Source organism: Haemorhous mexicanus, chromosome 21, assembly GCF_027477595.1.
Source record: "Haemorhous mexicanus isolate bHaeMex1 chromosome 21, bHaeMex1.pri, whole genome shotgun sequence".
In the NCBI taxonomy this organism is placed as follows: Eukaryota; Metazoa; Chordata; class Aves; order Passeriformes; family Fringillidae; genus Haemorhous; species Haemorhous mexicanus.
In genome coordinates, this window is record NC_082361.1 from 4,354,454 (window position 1) to 4,378,538 (window position 24,085).

At 41.3% G+C, this 24,085-nt stretch overlaps 1 protein-coding gene across 2 annotated transcripts in view; it reads left to right on the top strand.

Moving 5' to 3' along the window:
- MED27 (mediator complex subunit 27) overlaps positions 1-24,085 on the top strand; it is an 85,851-nt gene that overhangs the window by 43,742 nt on the left and 18,024 nt on the right. For both annotated transcript variants that reach the window (XM_059865524.1, XM_059865523.1), the window contains exons 4-5: positions 12,719-12,812; positions 22,859-22,966. In XM_059865524.1, the coding sequence (XP_059721507.1) occupies positions 12,719-12,812; positions 22,859-22,966 (202 nt within the window). The remainder of the gene's footprint in view (positions 1-12,718; positions 12,813-22,858; positions 22,967-24,085) is intronic.

Consider the following 24,085-nt stretch of genomic DNA (forward strand, 5'->3'; position numbering starts at 1 on the left):
GACATGACAGAGCAATGGTGGCTCTTGTATCCCTCTTGTCAAATGAGCTTGTGGACAGAAAATGCCAGGTGGAGCTGTTTTAACATGTGATTATGCTTTTAAAATTAAAATTTATTTTCAGAGCAAAGATAGCAACTTTAACACCACAGACAGAAAATCAATTATAATTTTTGCTAGTACAACTAAAATATTATCTGCTGCTACTAATTTCTTTTTGTTGTTCTACAATTGCTGTCTTCCCTCAGTTTTTTTAAGAAGTCATCAATAGGGATAAAGATTCTGGTATTGAAGCCTGAGTGTTGTAATATCCTTCTTTCTGTCCTGCTCTTTTGCATCTCTCAGCAGTGCCACGATTGAATCATCTGTTTCTGTACTGGTATGTATTAAAGCCAGTTAATTTTTGGTGCCTTGGGCATCACCCTCCACCAGAAAACTTTTAATTCCAGTGTACAGTTTGCTTTTGCATTAATTGTTTTGTTAAAGTGTCAGTAAATAAATACTGGAGCTCAAAGGTCTGCATTTTGCAAGTCTTTCAAATACATTCTGCTGAAATTCTCAAGATATCTTAAAATGCTGGTGGGAAGAAAGTACACAGAGAACCTGGTTATTGAATGGTCCTTAGATTTTCAGGTTGTTTCAAATATTTCTTTATCTCTTAACCTGCTCTGGTTTGTTTTGGAGAGTTTCAAGGATGGAGTTGTTTTCTCTCACATAAGGTCTCTCCACTGTTGACTCCTGGTGTTTTCAGATCCTAAATAAATAGTTCATTCCTGTCTCCTGAGTGTGAAGGAGAGGATGTACTGAGGAAAGTTCAGCTCTGAGTGAGCAGAGCCTCTCCAGGTGTCAGGGAGCACTAACTGCTGTAATGCTGGGTAATGTTTGTACACACATGTCCTTTGGGGTTCTTTTAAACCCTTGAAAAGAACAAAATGTAAGATTTGTTTTGTTTCCCGTGTTTGGTTTTTATTTTTGCTGTTGCTGACTTCTCACCACTTGACTCAGCTGGTGGGATGGGGTGCAGGACACCAGTCAGAGCAGGGGAGTTCTCAGTGGTGGATGTAATTTCATTTGTTTTCTTCTCACTTGAACATTCTCTTCCAGTTTTCCCATCATCCTTTTCAGAGTTGTTGTGCAGTGTTTTGTCTCATTGTGTCTTTTGCCAAATTGCCAAAGGAGGCAAATATTTTGTCTTCTTTTTAAAAATGCCTATGAAGTGCTCTTAAGAATGGGTGCCATTAGACAAATGCCAGTGTAGTTCATGTTTTGAATCTACAGGAAACTTGATGATGGCAATTAGGCAAAAAAAGTAAAAATAATTAAATGGTGAAAGAAAAATCAAATACAGAAATGCATGTTGTGCACTGAGTAGTGAATCCAAAGTGGGCATGGCTGGGGAGCTCCCTTAAAACATCTGCAAACTCACTGATGTTGGGAGTGTAACTGCAGGAAAGTCTGTGCAGCCAGTACCCACCATTGGGAAATATGTTATCTCTTTCTGTAGGGCATCAGTTTCAACTGGTTGACTCACAGTAGCAATGTGGGAGCTAATTAATCATATAATTTGCTGTCATGTTACTGGGTGAACCTGTATCCTGGTAGCAGCATGAATTGGAGATAATGGTTTCCTAATGACTGAAAGAGCCCTAATGGCTCTGGCCCTTGTGCTTGACTTCAACGTTCCTCTGGTGGCTTTTAGAAAAATCTTTGATGTGAGGTTACCCTTAATGAACATTCTGTCTGCTCATACAGGTAGTTTGCAGCTGTGTGGATCAGACACAGCTGAGCCTCTTTTTCTTCTTTATCCAGTATATTTTTTAATTAAAACAGCATATTAATAACAATAATGCATTGGTATATAATGAGCATGTATTCAATATCAATGTGTTCTGCAGGTTTTACTTCCTGATGAAGAAATTTGAGTTGTTTTGTTGGGTTTTTCTAATTTTTAATTGGGTATGGGTTTTCAGACCTTTTCCTAGGAAATTACAGAGCTCTGTGTTGGGTGGAATACTTCAGGTTTGTCCGGAGAGTTTTTAATCAGAAAATTATTGAACTCTTTCACAAGAAACCTTTAAGCTTGGACACTATAACTGTGTAATGCCAACAGCTATCTCAAGAAAAGGAAAAACAGAAGCAGGGAATTTAAAACATAAAGAAAACAAAAGTAACCTTGCTTTAAAAGACACTGTCATTTATATCCATATTTAAAATTTTGTGTGTGTGCAGGGAATGTCTTTAGTCAGTGTAAAAATCTAATTAAATCTTCTCATGGCAGTGATTCAGAGCTGACCCTCTCTTCATTGGAGCATCTTATTAGAATAATAAACCACTCCCTGCTGAGAGCCACTGGCATTGACAGACAGGCCAGACACTGGGGCTGCTGATCAGAAAGGGTTCAGCAGGCTCGTGTTGTCTGCAGGGTCTGCAAGAAATGTTTTATTGGCCCTTCTCTAGCAGCACTTTGGAGATGTTTGGCAGAGTACAAACCCTGGCTTTTGGCCAGGTACAGACCCTGGGACAGGTGGGTTATTTTGTACCAGTCACATTACAGTGGACAGAATTTAGTTTTTCTTTGTTTTTAAATAAAGGACTGTGGATGCATAGACTGTCCTTTTTTTTTGTTTTGTTTTAAATCTGTATCTATTTACTATTAGAAATTATCTGACAACTTGGAATTTCTTTACTTTGAATAACCAACTTGACATGCCTTAAAGGAATTTGCTCTTCACAAGTTTTGAGCTCAATATTCATGAAGAGGATTGGGAAATGTATTTGGAGCTAAGCTAGGCAGTGTTAATGATAATATTTGTGCTTACCTTGGGAGATCTTCATTCCTTGGATTTCACTTGGGCACTTTCCTCTCTTAGTCTGCCTACATAAACAGAATCATATTATTTTTTAGTAGGCTGAGCTTTTCTCCCAGATTGCACCAGACATGGTAATTTTGCAGGGCTTTATTCTACTTCAGATATATTTGGCATTAATGCTAGCTTAGGTTTTATTTTTTAGGGAAGCTCTGCAGGTGATGTCAAGCAGTGCAGCTACAGGATACACTTCTGAATTTCTGTATTTCTTACTCTGGTACTTGGCTTTAGTCCAGCTCCCAGCCCCATGAAAGACTTTAAACTCCAGCTCAGAGGCTCCAACATTTCAAAAGCCACAGTGAACTTAAAACCTGTGTGATCTCTGCTGGGGCTGCACATGATCCTTGTGTGAGTGGAAATAACAAATGAGAGGGTATGTGATTTCAGGAGTGGGGAAATGGCCAGAAAGGAGCAGTGAATTCCTGCTGTCACTTTGCTGCCATGTCTGCACTGTGCTCACCAAGCCCAGGAGTTAACAGCCATGAGGAGCCCTTTCCTTTAACCAACTTTCTTGTTCAAGGAGAGTTTTTCTCAGAGTTTCCTCGAGGGAATTGGCCCTCCTCCCCCACGCTGACTTTCAGCGGGAGCCACGCAATTAATTTCCATAAGCCCTATAAAAAATCTCAACCTAAGGAACAGCTTGTCATGCTGGAGCAAGAAGTGATGAAAGCATATTTTTTATAAAATAGTGTTTTGAAGGGCTTCTCTCTCCTAAATGTTTGTACTGGGAGAGTCTGGAGTTTATAAATGCCTAATTGTTCTTGTTATCTCCAGTTTTTCTACTGAAGTGTGAAGATGACCTTGAAGGAGTCTTTTGATAAACCTCTGAGTTGTAAGATAGATTTTTATCTCTGTAGTATCACAGGCAGATCGAAGTACTTGGTCAGATCATCATTCTGAAGAGCTAAAAACCAGGACTAATTATGAAATTCCCTCAAGAAAACTAAGTGATCACAAAAGTTGAAATGGGTAAAAGCTTGAGTAATAAATTGCAGTGGGCTGTGCAACGTTTATATCTCATCTTTTCTGCTTTTTTCTTCACCTTTGCTTCCCTCTTAATTACAGAACAAATTGATCTTAAGGATCTTCAAAGGCTGATATCAAGTATCTTAAGTACCCTTAGAACTACTGATATTAAGACTTGCCTGTTTCTACCACAATTTATAATTTTAACAAAAACACTAGACCTTGAAGTGGATGATTTTTTTGGAGTGGCTGTTTGAACTCTATTGATGAGGCCTGAAATTTGAGTGCTCACATGCTAATTCTGTGTATTTTTAGTCCTGTGTATGAAATGGTCTTCTCTGCCCTCCTGCTTTGATATATTAGCTATTCTCCAGAGGGGTAGATCCCTAATCTTCCCTTCCTCCCAGCCTCTGGAGTTTGTGATGCCTTCACTAAGTTCAGGGAGTTGATATGCCTAAGAGAGGTGATCACTAAGATCCCTTCCTGCCAGCAGTGCCTGGTCAAGCTCAGTGTGTGAAAAGGTCTGACTGGGCACAGCATCCTGTGTTTCCTGTTCATCACCCAAAGGTAAAATCTCTCTGCTTCCCATAAGTGTAGAATAAATAATAGGTATCATGCATCATCTGTTGCTGTTCATAAAAGGAGGTAAGTACTGTAATTTCTGCTCTGTTGAGGGAGAAATAAAGCACAAAGAGTGAGAAGGCTTTGCTGTTGCAGTAAATCTTCAATAGCAGAGCTGAAAATAACATGTTATAAAAGAATGAATTCTAGCTTGAGAAGGCTGAACTCAGGTTCAGTGACAGTGGGGAGTGGTGCATGGTGTCAGGGTCCCATCAGGGGGTCAGGGCACACAGTGGGGCCTTTCCCAGATGGGAAACAGCCCCACTCACTTCCCTTGGGAATCTGGCTGGCCAAGAAACCATCCCAGCCCCTCACATTTCCTCGAGGCAGGACTGAACTCCGTGCCTTCCTTTGAGGCCCCTGTCAAAGCAGGGTCTGGTGTTTCCTGGGATCAGCATCAGCTGAACCCCCTGTCCCTCCCTGCAGGACTGGGAGTGCAGAGAGGGGGCTTCACCTCCCAGCACTGACCCTGCAACCCCAGGTGAGCCCCGAGGGGGGGGGGGGGCATCATCCACCTTGGGAACACCGTGGGCACAGCTCTGTGTGTGTGCAAATGTTGGTTTTCCTTTTTAAAGGACTCTGGCTTGAGTTTCTCCTGAGGAATTCTGTCACAGCTCTGCTGTATGGAAATGTGTGTGCACGTGCAAATTTAGGCTGATGGGTGGAGCACAAATTGCTTGAAAAGTTAGGAATAATTCAAGACCCATCTTTGTAGATAAACACTAATGTAATAATTCTGATTCTTACCCAGGCCTCTGAAAATTACTCCTTTTAGCATTTACTGTTAATAATAACAATATTATTATTGTTGTGGTGCAATGTCATGTTTCATGAAGTGGAAATATAAACAATGCATTTGTGCTGTGGGATTTTGGTTCTGAAATTATTTTACCACTGATGCTGAATGGTTATGGGAGGGCTGGTTTTCCTCTCAAGGTGTGTATAAAGGAGTTAATGCTTTTCTTTGTCATAAAGCACAGACCAGTGCAGGCTCAGGCAGGATCCTGGTGATGACTGTAAAGTAGATGCATGCTTGTTTTGTTAACCAGTTTTCACACATTCTAATATCCATATTCCTCTCATGATTACTGCTGTGAATTAAAGACATTTTGAAGAGCATTCCACATAAGTACAAAGAAAGCTATTTCAATACTATAATAAAATAGCCCTGGGAATTGGACTGCAAGGTTTCTATTTGTAACTTAAAGTTTTCCTTATTAAAGTTATGCTTTTTAAGGTGGTGCACTGGAATTCAGCATTGTGAAGAGATGCCTTTTTGCTCTGTATTAAAAAGCAAAGTGTGCACTGACAATGTGTGTTTTCAGAGTGTGTTGCAGAGCTGTTTGTTCATATTTAATGTAAATGTGCAGATGCCCAGAGAGTGTTTGATTCAGCAGCAGGTTTGCATTCCAGAGGCTTTCAGCAGGAGAGCCTGTGTTCATTTGTGCCATCACTGTCAGCTCAGACCTTTGAGGGCATTCCAGGCAGGTCTGCACCACATCACTTAGCAGTGGACTCACGGTGGCACTGAAGAATTCTGAATTGTGTTTGCTGTATAAACAATGCCTCTGAAGTAACAACATTTTACCATAAACCAATATTTTATTGTTGTAATAGACTGACCCCAGTGTGCAGCAGTCCTGGCCTGTGATGTGTAGTGCCAGGAATTGTACTGGGAGCCACACAGGGAGTTGGATCATGAAACTGGTTTAGATTTAAACCAATACTTCTTTTTTTCAAGCCAGCTCAGTTGTGAGCTCCAGCTCCTCCAGCACAGCGCAGCACAGCTGAGGGGGCTGAATACTGTGCAGGAGGGGATGTGTCAGTGCCTTATGTCACTATTGCTGCTGCAGCCTGAAAATTGTTGAATCACAGCCTCAGGTTTCTAAATGTCTTTGTAAATCCAACCCTTAAACACTCTGTCTTGGCTTCTGGAGAACTGTCCAAATGATTCCACATGTGTCCTTAAGTGCTGTACCAGGTTTGGCCTTTTGTGAGTGAGAAGTGCAGATGGTGAGTGTTTGATACAGCTCTGTGTGCATATGCTTTTGCAGCAGACCACCCTGTGTTTATATGTAAACACTGCTAGACTATTTAAGCACTTAACTTAATCCTTTACATCCACTCAGTAATAAAGCATAATTCCTCTGTGACCAAAATAACATCCATAGCAAAGTTGAAAACAGGAGGATTTTTAAGAATCAGTGGAAGTCTGCCTTCTCTCAGGTTTGAATCTCTCAGTGCTTCCACTCCTCTGAAGGTGGAGTGGAGTTGGGCAAAAATTTTAGCAAATTTGGTCCATAGGACCTTTGTTCAGGATGTCTTAGCAAATCAATTCCTTGCAGCCCACATATCCTGATTTCTTCCCACACCTGTGGATTCATACTCTCCAGGGCTGAGTCTCCCTCCTGCTCATTCTGTGGTTTAGCCCCAAGACTGAAGAAATGTGCACAACTCAGATTTGCTCCTTCTGCCCTCACCTCACCTCCTGGTAGTTAGAAGTCAGTTAGTTATTTGAAAGAACATTTTTCCTTTCTGATGTGTGGTGAATAAAGATTTTATAGCAGGAGCAGAGGCATTGCAGGAGTAGCAGAGACCAAGACAGTGTGCAGATGAGAAGGGAGGAGAAACGTGAGCCAGGAGGATCCTGGCTGGAATCTTCCACCACGAGAAACTTGGAAATTGGGTGAGAAGAGAGAGGAAACTGCTGAAGCAGTTTGTTCAGAAAGGGCAAGAGGACGGTGTTAACAACTGTATGAGAAAACAGCCTGGCAAGGAAACCATAGCTGGAGGAGAAGTTGCTCAAAACAAGAGAATTTAGCACAGGAGCCAGGAAACCGTGAGCATCTTATAGAGGTTCTGCAGAAGTGAAAAGCAAGAGCCTGTGTTAACAATAATTTAAAAAAAAAACCCAGCAGAACCTGTAGAATCTGGGAGAGGAGGCAGAGACTTCCAGGATTGTTGTACAGATGTCAGGGATGGTGCCAGCTGTCTGATTTAGTCTGGAGCTGTGAAGTCGCTCTCTCAGCGTGAGTGGTGTTGGATTTCTTTTCAGGCTCTTCATTGCCTATCCAAGCTGGAAGTGTCATCTCACCAGAGCTGGCAGAGGTCACTGTTTTAATAACTGTTGTTAATTGATGCTTCTGAAAAGCTTTCTATCAACTTGAATTTGCTACCTGCAGAGACTTGCCTAGCAGGTAGCTGAATCAAATTAAAACTTAAATTCCATGATGAATAAATCACACTAGAGCTGTGATTACCCTGTATGTGTTAAAATATACTATTTCTCCAATCAGGCTGGCTGAAAACTATCAAATCTCTTTGAAAGTCTATAATATTTTAAATTCTGCTGCTGCTAAAATGTTGAAGTTGTATATTGAGTCTTGGTCCTGCCAAAAATAGCTGTTCATAGGTCTTGGAATGAGTGCAGGCAAACGCTGTCCCCCAGTGCCTCCATCAACCAACCCAACATGTGCAGCAGGGCCAGCTCATGCTTCTGAAATATCACACATGTGAAAAGAAATTATTAACTGGGTTGAAAATATTAACTGAAAGCCAAAAAAAAAAAATCTGTGAGCAAGTAAATGCTGTGCTAGTGAGAGGATGTGTGGAGAGTTTCCCCTGTTGCTCTCCAAAATATCATGAATCCAGATTTGACAGAATTGTAGAGTTTATTTTTGTCTTATGTGTGGTGTTTTCTGCTAAGTGTATAGGAAAGATTAACTTATTTAATGTTACACATGTTTATTTTTATCCCTTTTCTATTTATCTTCACCTTCCCAAGATCACTTAGCAAAATTTCCTTTCTTCCAAAAGAAAACTATTATTAATACCTATATTTCTAATTTTTAAATTGTTGTATTGTGTGGAAAAAAAGAACAGCATGCAAGTGAAACACTGTGTGGGAAAAATGCTATTTAAGTCTTGTCTAAGCTGTTAAACATCACACTAACACTGGATTGCTGGATCTAATCCAGTAAAAATGAAAAAAATTAAAAAGAGAGGTCACATTAGAGAGTGAAGCCATCTGTCCAGTGTGGAATTGAAAGGCATTTATAATGAATTCCTTTCCTATATTGCTGTCTTTTGGGGGGCCTTTATGTGAATCAAAGAGATGGTACAAGACCATTTATCTACAGAAATGGTTCCTGAATTATTTCTACATTGTCAACCTGATGTTTTAGCATGAAACTTCTCAGTGAGTGTTTTGCATAGATAATTAGGCCTTTCCAAACAGTATTTTCTAAATGGCTTCAAAGGTGTCATCTCCATGTGCCAGGCATTGTTTCTCTAATAGGGACTAAAGGATTTATGTGTGCATTTGCTAGCAAAACAGCAGAGAGATTTTTCAACTAATATCTCTATTACTTTATTCTAGTTTTTTTTTCTGCATGTTCATAACAAGGCTTCATTTGAAGTGTAATATTTTGAATTAATTTTAGTCATTGCTGATGTTCATGAAGTAGATTTGTTTTGACTTTTGTAGTATTAATCTGTCATGTTTGTGGAAAAAATAACTCTTCTACATTACAATAAAAATACTGATTTATAGTGTTGACAGCCTTTGAGAGCATCTGATGGACTGGCTGGCTCTGCACATTCAGATGCAAACCCCTTAATGATAATATTAACATTTTTTAATGTAAAGATTTTGTATCTAAAATACAGTTTTAATACCTCCTGAAAAATCATGAACTTGTGTCATGAAGGAAAGAAGAAAACATGAGAGGGGGAAGTTGGTACTAACCTGCTGCTGAAGATGCCTTAAAAATTTCTTCCCAGACCAGTAAAATTACATTGGGGAAATTGTTTTAGTACTTGATGAGGTGAAGACCTGTTGGTTGAGTCTATTGTTCTTTTCTGAGTAGGATGTTCAGGGATCTGGATTAGGGTGCAGGTGTTGAAGTTACTTAAAGTCTTTTTAAATAGAATGGGACTAACTCAGGATGTTGCAATGAGAAGTTGTTAAATGTTTTTGAGACCTAGGATAGTTCATAATATGAAATTCTGTCTGTAAAGAGTTAAAATTCTGTGCTGTAAAATGGGGATTATTGGGTACAATCCTTTGCAGTCTGGCTTCAGACCTTTCTGAACAACCTTTGCATCCTGGAGAAACAACAGGGAATTTGTCTAGACACTCTCTTCAGCCCTTTGTAGGTGGAACAATGCCTGTTCTAGGACATGAAATTTCAGCTTGTATTTAATTCTGAGAATTCCATTAATTTCTCTTTTTTTTTAAGATTAAAATAAGCCAAATGTCTGAACAAATCTATTGCCATTTGCTTTTCCCCACTTTGTGTTGCTTCTTCTGGGTTTGTAAATGCTCCTTCCAACCATCATCTTTTGTATGTAGGAGAAAACTGAGATGTGCAGAGGACGTCAGAAGTGCTTTTTGGCAAAGTAAAATTAGACTTTTCTCCATCCTCAAGTGCTTTGGTTCTCAGAGACTGGGCAAGAGGTTCTGAAACATAAATAGGAACCATCGTATTTTTGAGCTAAAACTGGACAGAGATGTGTAAATTTTGTAAGTGCTTATTTTGGCAGTAAATGTATGTATTTCAGTTCTACAAAATAAGTTCCAGACAGCAGTTTTTTCTCTGACCCTCTTTCCAAACAGCCTCAGGAGTGCACTTTATCTCTTCTTTAACATGAGTTCCTCAGTTTTCTCTGAATTTTCACCAGTTACACTTTTACATTACTTCACTGCACCTGATTTCTCATGTCCATCCCTTCACAAGATGTTTTACCAGATGTCCTCTCAGAAAGGCAAATCTACAGAATTTTGCCTTAGATAAGGTTGTTTGTCATTTTGTATTTGAGCCAATGCACAATACAGTCAGGCTAATTGAGTAATTATATATGTATTTTTAGAAGAATCTTTGTTCTGATGAGTGCTCAGGAAAGCCTGATGGCTACTTGAAAAAAGGCATGGGGGCACAAAACAATGCTGCACACATCAATGCATTTTCTCCTGTTGGTCTGGGATTTTCTCTGACATCCCATTGATGGAGAAGAGAAGGAAAAGACTCCCTGTCCTGACAGAGCTGCCACAGTAAAACATCACATTTCCTAGAGCATGTGGTTTTCTTTCTTTTGTCAACTGAACTCTGAAAAGTGGTACAAAATTAACCCAAAACCTCACCTTTAAGTTCTTTGTACTTTCAGAAGGTGGTTAATGCAAGCTGGGAGATTTCTGCTTTGCTGTATGTGTGATTTCATTTGAAGGGAAGATTCCACAACCCTGTGAATTCCCTGTTCTCCTTACACTGCTCACGTAGCACAAGGTGACAGTTGGGTTTGAGTCAGATTTTAAGCCTCGTGGTCAAGACAAGTTTTACATTTAAAAATAATCTTATCTAAGAAAGAATTGAAGAATTGATTACCTCCAGCCAGCCTGGATCCCATTTTCAAAGGATGAGTGTACATGTCCACTGGGATTTTCAGAAGGACGTAAGCAGATTAAGTGCCCACGTCCAAGTGTTGTTCACATGATTAAAAATTACTTGAATTTTCCTTCCTTAATTGCATTGACTATGCCAGTGTCTTGTTTTCTACAACTTCTTATTTTGTTTTAACTTCTTCTCACCTAAAGCTTGGCAAATTGCAAAACTTAAGCCATGCACAAATCTGCATCACGACCCCCAGAATCTCTCCTTGCCTGCACCACAGCCAGTCATCCCTGGTCCCCCACAAGCAAGAGATTCATTTATTTGCAGAGCCTGGAGTAATGGCATTGATGAAGCAGTATAAACTCTCCTGCTGGATGAAATCAGCCTGGGATTCAGCAGTGTTTGAAATGAGCTGGTTTGTGCCGTCCATGGGTGGTTGATTCCTCCTGGAGCAGTGGCTGATGTGCCTCCTCTTTCCCAGTGCTGAGGAAGTTCTTGGCTTTTGGATGGTTTTGGCTTTTCTTATCAGCAGCAAGTGTTCATGTGTCATTGCAGTGAATGGGGGAACTTTCTTCTGCACAATGACAAGTGTGGATTAAGGTTTTTGTGCAAAATTGTCATAACTCGTTTCATTCTTTGGTCACTTTTAAAAGCTGACTTTTCCAGCTAAGAAGGTGTAGCTTTCCTGATTTGATTTTATTTTGTTCTGATTGTTTTAATCCTTTGCAAAGTAGCAATTGGAGCATAGCACTTGATTGTTGTTCAGGAGGTCTTACCACTAACATTAGAAATTAATTACTTTGAAGAGCAAGAATTCAGCATTTTTTTGCCTTTGTTTAAGCAGATTAAAGGGAAATAATTAGCTTTTTTTCTTTTTTTTTAAGGGTTTTTTTTAAGTTTTACTGTTAATCTAACTCAGGCAACAAATTTTCCCAAAATCTCTTTTTTCAGAGCACATATGTAGATGAGCATGAAAAAAGTTTTATTTACAAATTCATTCATGATTCTGCTCAAGTTGCAGAGTTTGTAAATGGGGACAGATCTGTGCACAGGTGATACAGACTGTCCTGGGAACTCTGCAAAAGCAAATATTTGGATTGTCCAGAGGTGTGGCTGAAGTGGCATGTCCATGGCTTGGGGTGATGTGTCCTGGGAAACAAGGTCTCTGTCAGGCTCTTAATGGAGGTCAGGTCTTAATTTGGTCCCAGGGAACAAAACAACTGTGTGCCAGCTCACCTTGGCCTGCAGAAACAGGGATTACACCCAGCAGAAAGGAGGTTGTTTTACCTTTGTGTTTGATTGCTCCAAAGAAACATCTGGAATTTACCAGCCAATTTCAGAGTCACCAGTGCATGAAATAAATTGGAAAGATTCAGGGGGAAAAAAAACCACCCCTAAGAATTATCCAAAGACTTTGATAAAACCTTTATCTGTTAAGTTTATCAAAGAGAGAGTAAGGACATGACAGCCTGTGAATTCCTGCACTGGAAGAGTAATTTTAATCATGTGTCCTTCAACCCTCCTGAGGAGAAAGTATAGAAATACCATGGCAGGAGTTTGAAGCTGACAGATTTGGACTGAAATTTAAGAGTGCATGTTTTTAAGGGCAGGGTAATTGATTTTCAAAACAACTTGCAGAGGGCTTTGGTTTGTTTCCTCTTATCAACAGCTTTTTGAATTACTGCTTGCATGTGGTTTTGAAAAATACACAGGTATCAGAGATCAGTTGATTCAGGAAAGTCCCATAAACAGGGTTAAAAAGGATCATTTTTAAAAGGATAATTCCTAAAAAGGATGAATGTTTTTTAAGAGCACAGTTTGTATAATCTGAGTGTGAGAGAGCCCCAGTGCTGATGCTGCTGTGTGCTTTGGTTGCAGGTACGTTGATGATGTGATCAGTCGGATTGACAGGATGTTCCCTGAAATGTCCATCCAGCTCTCCCGGCCAAATGGAACCTCTGCAATGCTTCTGGTAAGCTGAAATTTTAATCCCTTGAGTTGATTTTCTTCACAGGTTGAACTGCTGTCCCAAAAATGCAGGGAATTAAAGATTTTTTTTCCCCAGAAATGTATCATTCTTCATTTGCCACAGCAATGCAGCATCTTTCTTGCTCTTAGGCAAATCAGTGATAAAAAGAATTTCCCCTTTAAATAGAAGATCTGTTGCTTTACTGTTAAATGTGATTGTAGAAATATGAGCACAAAATTCAAATACTCACTGTGGTTTTTGGCAGACTTGGCAATGAGTGAATCCTAATCATGATAATTAAGAAGGAAGAGAATGTTGTCAAGAAGAAAAGAAGAAGGAAACCAATATGATTTAAATGTGTTCACATTGCTCTTGGGTCACTGAATTTCTGTTATATGATGAAGTTGAGAATTTGCCTTTGAAGTAAATGAGCAGTAAAGGCTGGATTGGAGATAAACAAGTCCAATGCATTCGACTTATTTCTGCCTGACCAAGCAAGATTGCATTGCAGAGGAACCTATTGTTCACATCCATTTTTACAGGCAGCTGTTGTGCTTACAGCAGAAGAAGTCTTCAAAGCTCTAAGACTTTGAGTGGAAGAGGAGTCCATGGTGTGGCAGCTGGCTGCTGATTTCCTTCTAGGGAAAGGCAGAAGTCACATATTTTGCCAAATTTTAAATAAAACTAGAAATAGACCACATGCACAGATGAAGAACTGAGGCCAGTTCAGTTTTTTCCATCTCACATTTCTCATGGAAATTTCCCTATAGCAACTATTGCTGTGATTATTTAAAATTATTTTAATTATATTTAGTTTTAATTAATCAACTGTCTAACATCTCATTATTAACTTTCTTTGAACAGCCACAAATTCACAAGAGATTAACTGAGTCAGAGGTTAAAATAAACAGCTGGCATTAAAACATTTAATCTGCAATTGTTGGATTCACCAAGTGGAAAAATATATTCCAGAGAAGAATGGAATTCATCAGTGCAGTCTTAAGAAGTTATAAGTCTTAGAAGTTTCTGCATTTCCTCTTAAGCTGACTTTGTGTTTTATCTATTTTGCTGTTAAAAAATGTTTGGTTTTGTTCCTTACTTTGAAATGCTTTCCATTTTCCTGGAGCCCTTCTTTGCATACTGAAGTTCCTTCCACTTTTGGTGGCTTTTTGAGGTGGTCAGGAAATAGATGATGTTTTTCAAGACTCAGACACAATTAGGAAATAAGGTAAATTATCTTGGATGTGACTGCCAAGGAACAAGGTTGGGTGGTAGCTAGAGGAAGTGCCTTTCACCAGCAGCAGTAACAGAGTGAATTCCATGTGGCAGTTGCTTTCTAAATCAAGGACATTTTTGTTCCTACAAGATCCCAGCCCCGTGTTGAACCAATGGTGTGCATATTTTCCTTGGATCAGAGATCAAAAAGATTGTTTTTAAAGTATTTTTGTGTGTGATTGTGTGATGGGTTTATCATTTTTGCTTTTAGCCAGGTTTTCCCTCTACCCCATCTGTCTCAGTTGATGTTGCCAATATGGCACTTTCCATCTGGCCCTGACTGCTACAAAAGCTTTTGCTGTTTGCAGCCACAGATCCTTCAGTGAAGAAGGTGCTGAGGGATGGGCAGTGTGAAGAGCACCTCCCCCAGAAGGAGGGAGGTTTCTTCAGCACTTGTGATTTCTCACTCTGAACTTAGCCCAAGCTACATCTGGAGCTGCCCCCCTGCAGCAGTGTGGTTTGCCTCAGTGCCAAAGGCTCCAGATAATGCTCATTTTATCAAAATATTTCACAGCCAAACTGTTTGCCCAGAATTAATTAACTAACTGTATAATCTCAACCATGCTCATCCTTGGAGTGTTCCTAGCACACCTGGTGTCTTAGGAAGGTCCTTGATGCAAAGGTCTGGTTTTTACAGCATCTTTAAATACAATTTCTCCATCCACCAGAGAAAAGCCATGCATTCATCTTCAAAGGCACTGGTAAGCACTATACATATCTTAAAAACATGTAAATGATTGGAGGGAGATGGGGAAGAAGGGGAAGGGAGGTCTGGGAGACTCTTTGAAACTCAAGAAACCTTGGCCAAACAAGTTATCTTTAGGAAAAAGACCCAAGAGAGAAAATTTCAGCCCCACACTCTACAACTTCACGTGCACGTGGAAATCCTTTGATGTCCTTAGCTCTAGAGGTGGGACTTGCACCACCAAGATTCATCTGGGTTTCAAGAAGATTTCTTTCTCTTGAAGAAGAACAAGGAGCTGCTGGAGAGGGTCCTGTGGGGACACCCAGAGGATCTGGGGCTGGAGCAGCTCTCTGATGAGGAGACACTGCAGAGCTGGGCCGGGTCAGTCTGGAGAAGGGAAGGCTCAGAGGGGATCTCAGCAATCCATGTCAATATCTCCAAGAGGTGTCAACTCAGTGCCAGACTCTCTTGAGAGGTGCCCAGTGACAGGAGAAGGAGTTACAGCCATAAACTAAAAGAAACCACGAGAAGTTTCACTTCAGCAGGAGGAGGAACCCTGAGATGAGCTCCCTTGGTTAGGGCATGGTGCCAGTGATGCCAGGTTTGTGGCTTTGATCTCCTTGTGGGCCATTCACATTGATCCTTCTGGGTCCCTTCCAACTCAGAATATTCTGTGATAAACTTCTTTCCATGGAGGGTGGCAGAGCTCTGGAAGAGGAGCCCAGGGAGGACGTGGCATCTCCCTCTTTGAGACATTCCAAACCCTCCTGGGTGTGTTCCTTTGTCACCTCCTCCAGCTGACCCAGCCTTGGGCAGGGGCTTGGATGAGATGATCTCCAGAAGTCCCTTCCAACCCCAACAATTCTGGAATTCTGTAATCATTAGGAGCTGTGTGAGCCTGTTGATCAAGCTCTGCTGGCAAATAACCCTGGTGCTCAGCTGGGCTCTCCCTGACCAGAAGCTGCAAACTCCTGGGAGAAGAATGAACTGCTGCCTCCAGACAATGAGGAGGTTTTTCATGCTTCAGATTTATCCACAGCAATTGTGCCTCATTAGTCTGGATTTATGCTACACAGGCCAAACACATAAATAATTGAAACCTTTCAGAGCTGTGTGAGATCCTCAGCTGATTTTAAAAGCAGTTTATTGTGGCATTTCAGGGTGCTGTTTAATCCCAGTCTTCACCGGTGATTTTTCAATTAATCTTTTAATAGCACAATGTAGAAAATAGACTAAACATAGAATTATATCAGCTCTAATAACTGTGTAATGCAAAATTAATTTCCAGCAGCAGCACAGGGAAATGTGGATTCCTTAAGGTTTTTTGTGAGATTTTGTTGGTCAAATGCCAGGAATTGTAAATAGATAAACCTTATCTTGTGTATTAAGAAAACATTAACTAATTTTTCATTAATGAAAATACCTAGATTTTTTTTTTGTCTTGAATGATTAGTCATATTCCTAGGTCTATTATTTTTCCTACTGTAATAATCAAATTATTTTGTGATTGTTTCACATACCTTGTTTCCACTATCAAAATTCAGAATATTTTTGTGTAAAACAAATCCTGTGTACAATTTATTCATTGATAACAGAAAGATTTTAGAAGGCAGTAAACTTCAGCCCTACTTTTCCAGCTGAGAAATCTGAGTTCCTTAGCACCATGAACCCAGCCAGTCCTACCTGGAGAAAAAGCTTATTTTCTTATCTACATCTGGGAACTATTTTATCTTTAAATTTTTTTTATCCCAAATATTTGTAAAGAACTACTACAGAAATTACAGGCACTGGTAAATATTTTTTGCAGATAATAGAACTGTTTTCTGTAATTTGTGTTTCTAAAGCATAATGATAAATATAAGTAACTTCCAACCCAAAAAACTGAATTGTTTCTCCCAAACTCAGGTCAGAAATCATGATTTTTTATTTCCAGGTTACCTTCCAAATTTTTGCTTTTAAATTATTTTTTTTATAGATTTATACTGCTGCCTAGACTTTTAATAGATCTGTCATATAAAAATATGAAGCAGGTTTTTATAGAGTTTTATTCATTCTCCTTAAAAGCAGACACATTTGCATTTGAACTTTCAGATCTTGTTCCCAGCATTTGCAGCAGGCTGGTTGTGTGGCAGTGGGTTGTATTAATTGCAAAGAGGCCAGACATCTGTTCCCTGAAACTGAATAATTCCTTGTGTCTCATTGTTGTTTGTTAGTGTTTTACATAAAACCATTCTTATTTTTGTTGGGAAAATGAACGCTGGGATTTATTATTTGCCCATTAAGAAAGGCACCAGAGTGATTTCTGTGCATGAGAGCCTGATGTTGTAGCACTGGGAGGAATTTGGGGAGGAATTTGCAAAGGGATTTAAAATCAGTATTGATATTGTATTGATTGGAAACAATTCTGTGCTGTTATTTCCAACACAATTTCATATTTCCAAAGTGCTTTGCAGTGTAAACCTTCCTTCCTTCTTCCCTCTTGGGTGGTTTATCAGGAGAGCAGTGCTCAGGGATAAAAGCAGGCAGGTCATGGGAGGGATGGAGCTCTGCTGGTCACCTTTGGTGGCTTGGGCACCTGATTTTTAGGGCTGTAGGGTGAATATTCATTTAGGGATTTACTGCCTTGGAGGCAGCAGCTTGATTTTGGTGTTTAAGGAATCACTCCTGAGCTCACAATGACTGCCATGGCTTCAAAGTTTGTGCCTTAAGATGGAGAAGCAGCATTTAAAAAGCATAAAATCAGCATTTCAGGGGCATTAAGTCAGTGTTTGAGGTGACATGGGCAGGGGAGGAATGTCTTGAATTGAAAGTGCATCAGCAAGGGTTGGCAAGTAAATTGAAAACTGTTCTCTGCTTGTCTAATGAAGAGTGAGGAAGATGAGGAAGAGTCATTTCCATTGGGAGAAGGGAACAAAACCAGAAAAAAGTAGATAAAGACTCGTGAGAAATGTCCTCAGCTTTGCTGAGGTGCCCAAAGCTCTCAGGTGTGTACTGATATTCCCATAGATTTATCTTGTGGCAGATCACACATCATTTTCATCCTTGTAAAATTCCTGGTGTGCTTTAATTTAGAAAGAAAAAAAAGAGACAAAATCCATTTTATCTTCTGTAGCAGTGCTGGACTGGTGTGAGTGTTCCCTCAGTGTGGCTGGCCACTGGCAAAATCTGTCCTTGAACCTTTGAACAAAATTCCTGTGCCAGTTTTTTTGCCTTATTAAGAGAACAGGGAATGTTAGTGAGGGAGAAGAGCCAGCTCATCCTTCATATGGTGGAAGCATTTAAAGTCCTTCATTTATGTTGACTTTTTATCAGGCACTATTGCAATTAGGTTAGACTAATGAAAGGTAAATTCCAGCCCTTGCATAAAAAAAGAAATCCTTGTAAAGAACCTAATTAGTATGTTTGTTTATTTAGACTCTAATGGCTTAATTGCATCTTATCTTGCTATTTACAAATAGGCATCATTAAAGAATAATGAGCATGTGAGGGGAAAAGCAGCCATACCAGCAGCAGATGAGACATAAAATAAAAAATGAGAGGAAAAAAAAAATCTAGTTGAAAGTCTGTGTGTTGGGGGTTTTTTTTAAACTTTATTTTTAATGCAAAACCTTTTTTTTTTACCAGCATATATAAATACAATTTCCATGCATTGTACTGATTAGTAAGAAGGATCTGTGAGTGGGAGGCTGAGCTTATGGCTGGTTCCATGGCAAGGAGCAGGTGTCTGGCCTTTTGCTGGAAATCTGTAGCTTGGTTACATCTCTGGTTGGATGTTGCCTTATTTCTGAGGTGAATAAAAACCACACACACACTTGTGCTCCTTTTTATAGAAGTGGGGAGGTGCCCATGATAACTGAAAATAATGTTTTCTTTCTTTTAGCTCTGCATTGCAGAGCATCTGCAGCTCAAATCAGCAGCACATTCCCTGGAATGCTGAGGGGAAATCTGCAGCTTTGGGAATTTTTCATTTCACAAAGTATGGGAGCTCAGTGTTGTCAGCATACATTTTCCTGATACCAAACTTAAATAAATTTTAAGAAAGAACATTTGTTAATGTGTTGTTTAAATGGTTGATAAAAGGGCTTTTCACTTGATATTAGTTTCAGTGAGGAGGCAGAATTAAAGGGGGGAATTCAAACTGATTCCTCCAGGCAGAGTTCTGGCATGGTAAATTAATTTTGATCCTTTTCATTTTGTAAACTCATGTGGACCCTGATTTTGACTTACTCGGAAAGGTACTTTCTTCTTTTATAATTATAATTGGTGTTAAATGGGAACTTTTTTTAGCAGTCTTACAAGAAATTATCTAAGTCATTCTCCCTGATTATTCTGTTTCCCCCTCTCCCTTTCTTGGCATACTGTGTCTGTCAGATGCTCCTTGAGATTTATCTTGGTGATAGACAAAATATTTTTAAAACTGGGATATTTCAAGAAGATTTTTATTTTATATGTCTTTGTCAGAAAAGCTGCAGAATATTGCAGATCTCAATCAGCTGCCTGTCCTACCTTCTTCTTGGGCTTGCCATTTTAGGAAGCAGGGGATTTATGAATAACTTAACTGTCTGAATTTAGTTAAAAGGAAGTTAGAAGTATGTTGTTATTACACAGCCCAAAACAGAAGCTACAGAAGTATTTAACTTGCAACTGTTCCATTTTCAGCTCACAGAACTGTGGGGCATATTTTTTCATTCATATTAATTGAATTTTAAAGTGACCTTGTACATGTATTGATTTGAATTAAAATTTTCTACATCAAGGACGAGTTGGCATATATCCTTCAGGCAAAATATTAAAAAGCCAAGTGCTGTCTTAACAGGATATCGACAGGAGAAGTTGAAATTTAATAGGAAAACTTGGCTTAGAAGGGGAATTGTTGCCATTTTGTCACAATTGAAAGGTATCTTTTCTGAACAAAAAAGGAAATTTCTCTCATTGGTACCTGTGGAAATGCAGGGACATTTCAGTGCCCATTAAATAGGGACCATCTGGGTGAGTCTGGACTTCCAGGAGAGATCTGCACTTTTGGAGCTTGGAGTAGAACTATCAAATTACTGCTTTACCAAAGGCATTAGTGTTTATTACCTTCTTTCAGGTGATCTCTAGGGACACAGCTGCATGACTGTAAGTGTAAATTGTGTTCCATAGATCTGTTCTGAACACAGCCTCCAAGCAGCCAAGTTGAGCAGGGATTGGAATAAAATGGTCTGCTAAAAAACATTTGTAAAATACAGCAGAGTTGAACAGAAACATTAAGGCCTGGAAATAGTTATGAATCTTGATTACTGGAGGAAAAAATAAAGGCTGTGTGTTCAATATGGAATGTGCTTCACCCTGAAAGGAGCTGTGGAGCAGAGTTGTGGCTTCCACGTCTCACAGCATCCTCCAGTCTGGTGACAGGCTGTTGTTCATTCTTTGTACTACTACCCTCATTCTTTCAGTGCTCTCAAAACGATGAACTGTAATTTCTCTGAGCTGCTCTCTTACAAAATTCCTGCTTCTGTCAGACCTAACTAATGATACAGTCCTACAGAAATCATCTCAATGTCTCGATCTCTCTCCCAGCCAGAGTAAAATCTGCAGGAATCTCTTGTCAAAACAGGAGTGGTACAAAAGAGAGAAGTTTTTTGTTTCAGTACCAGAGCACTGTAAGAGTTCACTCAGACAACCCAGCACCAACCCAGGCAAAGTTTGGATTTCCAGGGTGCCTGGGTGCCCCTGTAAAGGGGGAGTGCAGCTGTAGGGCCTTTCTCAGGGAGCTCACTGAGGTCTCCACAGCTCCTTACACATGTGGGAGACAGGAATTCTGAATTTCTGTGGTCAGGCAAGTGGCTGATCAAGGTCCTGTCCTGGACATTGTGCAGGATGTGACATTGCAGTGCTGTGGTGGATTCTGGAAGTGGGGAGTGAACCAGTGGAAGGGTGTGAAGTCAGATCACCTGCAAAAGGGCAGGGAGCTAATGCAGGAGCATCTGTGCAGGTGAATCATGTGGGGAGGAGGTTTGAGGCCAGCAGTGAGTTCATTCCAGCAAGCTGGAGTGCCACACACAGGATTTTTCACTATATTATGTTCCACTGTTCACTCTGAGGATTTTCAGGAACATCCCACACAGGCTTCAGCTCAACCTCAGATTTATTTCTACCTGGCAGCAATGGGAGGTGCTGTGAATGTACAATGGGAAGAGGAAAGAAGGGAGCAGCAGCTGAAGTGTGTGAAGGCAGTGGGGATAGGAAATATTACACAGAAAGCTGGGTCTGGGTGTTTGTAGGACAGCCTTCTCCTTCTTCCATTAAGATTTCTTTTTCTTTAAAATGTCTTCTTTTCCTCCTTTTAATTTTGTTATGTATGGTTGATGCCTAGTGTGAAGTTATAAATAAGAGTCTGTTCTCTCAGCAGACCAGTATCCCACTGAAGTGCCAGTTTTAATAATGCAGAAAAATAAATTGAAGACTGTTAACTCCTAATGTGCTGGCAGCTTTTCTCAAAGTTCATTCATTTCCTCCTCTTAGCAATAATGACAACACTCTGTGATTCCAGTGGGGGATCAGCATCATAGCTTGGGCACCTCTGGTAATGACTCTGCATTTCTAACTTAATTAATACAGTGCCAGGTGCTGAAATAACTCTGCCAGTTTTTTGTATATGAGGACCAACCAGACCTTGTTTAAGAGTACCCTGGCAAGACAAACCAAAACTCACAGCACCTGATAGCACAGCGTGGTGTTTCCATTCATGTTCATGGTTCCTGGTGTGTGCATGGCTCAGGCCCTGATACAATTTCCTGTCCTTCAGCCTTTCACATTTTTTTCTTCACAAATTACCCATTCTTCTGACCCACTTTTTATGTTCTTGCAGCATTATGCCTGGCAGTCTGTCTGCTTGATGGCTGTCATTGTCTCCCCTTCCTGTTCCTCTGTCTTTTCTCTTGCTGTGAATTTGTCCTGCCCTGTTGTTCAGACTCTTCCCTGCTGGAGTTCTCCCTGTTCTTGGCATCAGTTCTGTCCAGGGTTTGATTAAATCAGCTCAGGCTGGGGCTGCTGGTGTTGGAACAAGGTGATGGGCAGTAGTCATTAACAGAAGTTACAAAGGAATAACATCCAACAGATCAATAAAGGTGCATATTGACTGGTTTCTTTAGGTGTGGATTTGTCTGCTGAGGTCAGCAGTAAAAACACATTTGTTTTAGTGGGTGTTAATCTATACAGGGTGAAATGTTGGAACACTGGCAGAAAATGAGCTGCTGCTGGTTGGGAAATATTAAAATGAACTAATTGTTTCTTTTTTATCTCAGTTTTATGCTTTTGTGGGTGAGGAAAAACTCTCTAATCTCTGCATAACAAAATACAAAGACAAGATCCTTGTTAGACACACATCTTAACTGTATTGAAGTACAACTTCATCTTTGAAATGTAAATTGATTTTTAGATTAAAATGCCTTCATTTTTGCATTTTTGTCAATAATATAATTTAGGCTTGTTTCTGTTGTTATACTCTGACTGACCCTCTATATTTTCCATTATACTAGTTTTATTCTTTGCACTTTAACACTTTCACAGAAGGAAATGAAACCTTTGAAAATGTAACATTTTTACTTTAAGCTGTAGTTTCCTTTGAAATAATTTTACATTTTTATTGGACAGAAAATGTTTTCCATTAAACTCATGGTATGCTTTTACAAGCCAGCATTAGGAGAGTCCGATTCTTCTCTCAAATTGTTTTTCTCTAAGTGGACTTATATTGGAGAATATCAAATTCATCGAAAATAATCACATTTGCCCATTGTTTTTGACAAGTTATTGAGTTGTGATGTTAATAAAATGGAAAGAATTGCTTGGCAGTGTCATGTCTGCACAAGGGAATTCTGTGAACTCATACATTTTCAGTTGCAAATGAATGTTTGTTTGTTCTGCACTTTATAGCATCTCTCCTCCTCATAACACACACTGCTTTTAGATCTTTTATTTTGGTCTCTCTATAAAATATTGAAAACTGAAATTGCATCAACTTAAGCTGTTAACTCGATGGTCTTATGAATTCAGACACCATCAGCTCACCCTCAGCTCGTTTGTGTCCCTGTCCTGCTCCTCCCAGGTGACCTTGGGCAAGGTGCTGAAGGTGATCGTGGTGATGCGGAGCCTCTTCATCGACCGCACCATCGTCAAGGGCTACAGCGAGAACGTCTACACTGAGGATGGCAAGGTGGGGCCCTGGGGCACTCACAGGGGGGACCTGGGGCACTCACAGGGGGGACCTGGGGCACTCACAAGGGGGACCTGGGGCACTGACAAGGGGGGCTCTGGGGCACTCACAGGGGGGGCACTGGGGCACTCACAGGGGGGGCCCTGGGCACTCACAAGGGGGACCTGGGGCACTCACAAGGGGGACCTGGGGCACTCACAGGGGGGGCACTGGGGCACTCACAGGGGGGGCCCTGGGGCACTCACAGGGGGGCCCTGGGGCACTCACAAGGGGGACCTGGGGCACTCACAAGGTGGGGCACTGGGGCACTCACAAGGGGGGCACTCACAAGGGGGGCACTGGGGCACTCACAAGGGGGGCCCTGGGGCACTCACAAGGGGGACCTGGGGCACTCACAAGGGGGGGCAGTGGGGCACTCACAAGGGGGGCCCTGGGGCACTCACAAGGGGGACACTGGGGCACTCACAAGGGGGACCTGGGGCACTCACAAGGGGGGCTCTGGGGCACTCACAAGGGGGGCACTGGGGCACTCACAAGGTGGGCTCTGGGGCACTCAAAAGGGGGGCACTGGGGCACTCACAAGGAGGGCTCTGGGGCACTCACAAGGAGGGCTCTGGGGCACTCACAAGGGGGGGCCCTGGGGCACTCACAAGGTGGGGCCCTGGGGCACTCACAAGGGGGACCCTGGGGCACTCACAAGGGGGCCCTGGGGCTCTCACAAGGGGGGCTCTGGGGCACTCACAAGGGGGGCACTGGGGCACTCACAGGGGGGCACTGGGGCACTCACAAGGGGGGCCCTGGGGCACTCACAAGGTGGGGCCCTGGGGCACTCACAAGGGGGGCCCTGGGGCACTCACAGGGGGGGCCCTGGGGCACTCACAAGGGGGACCTGGGGCACTCACAAGGGGGGCCCTGGGGCACTCACAAGGTGGGCTCTGGGGCACTCACAAGGGGGGCCCTGGGACACTCACAATGGGGGCCCTGGGGCACTCACAAGGGGGGCCCTGGGGCACTCACAAGGGGGGCCCTGGGGCACTCACAGGGGGGGCACTGGGGCACTCACAAGGGGGGCTCTGGGGCACTCACAAGGGGGGCTCTGGGGCACTCATAAGGGGGGCA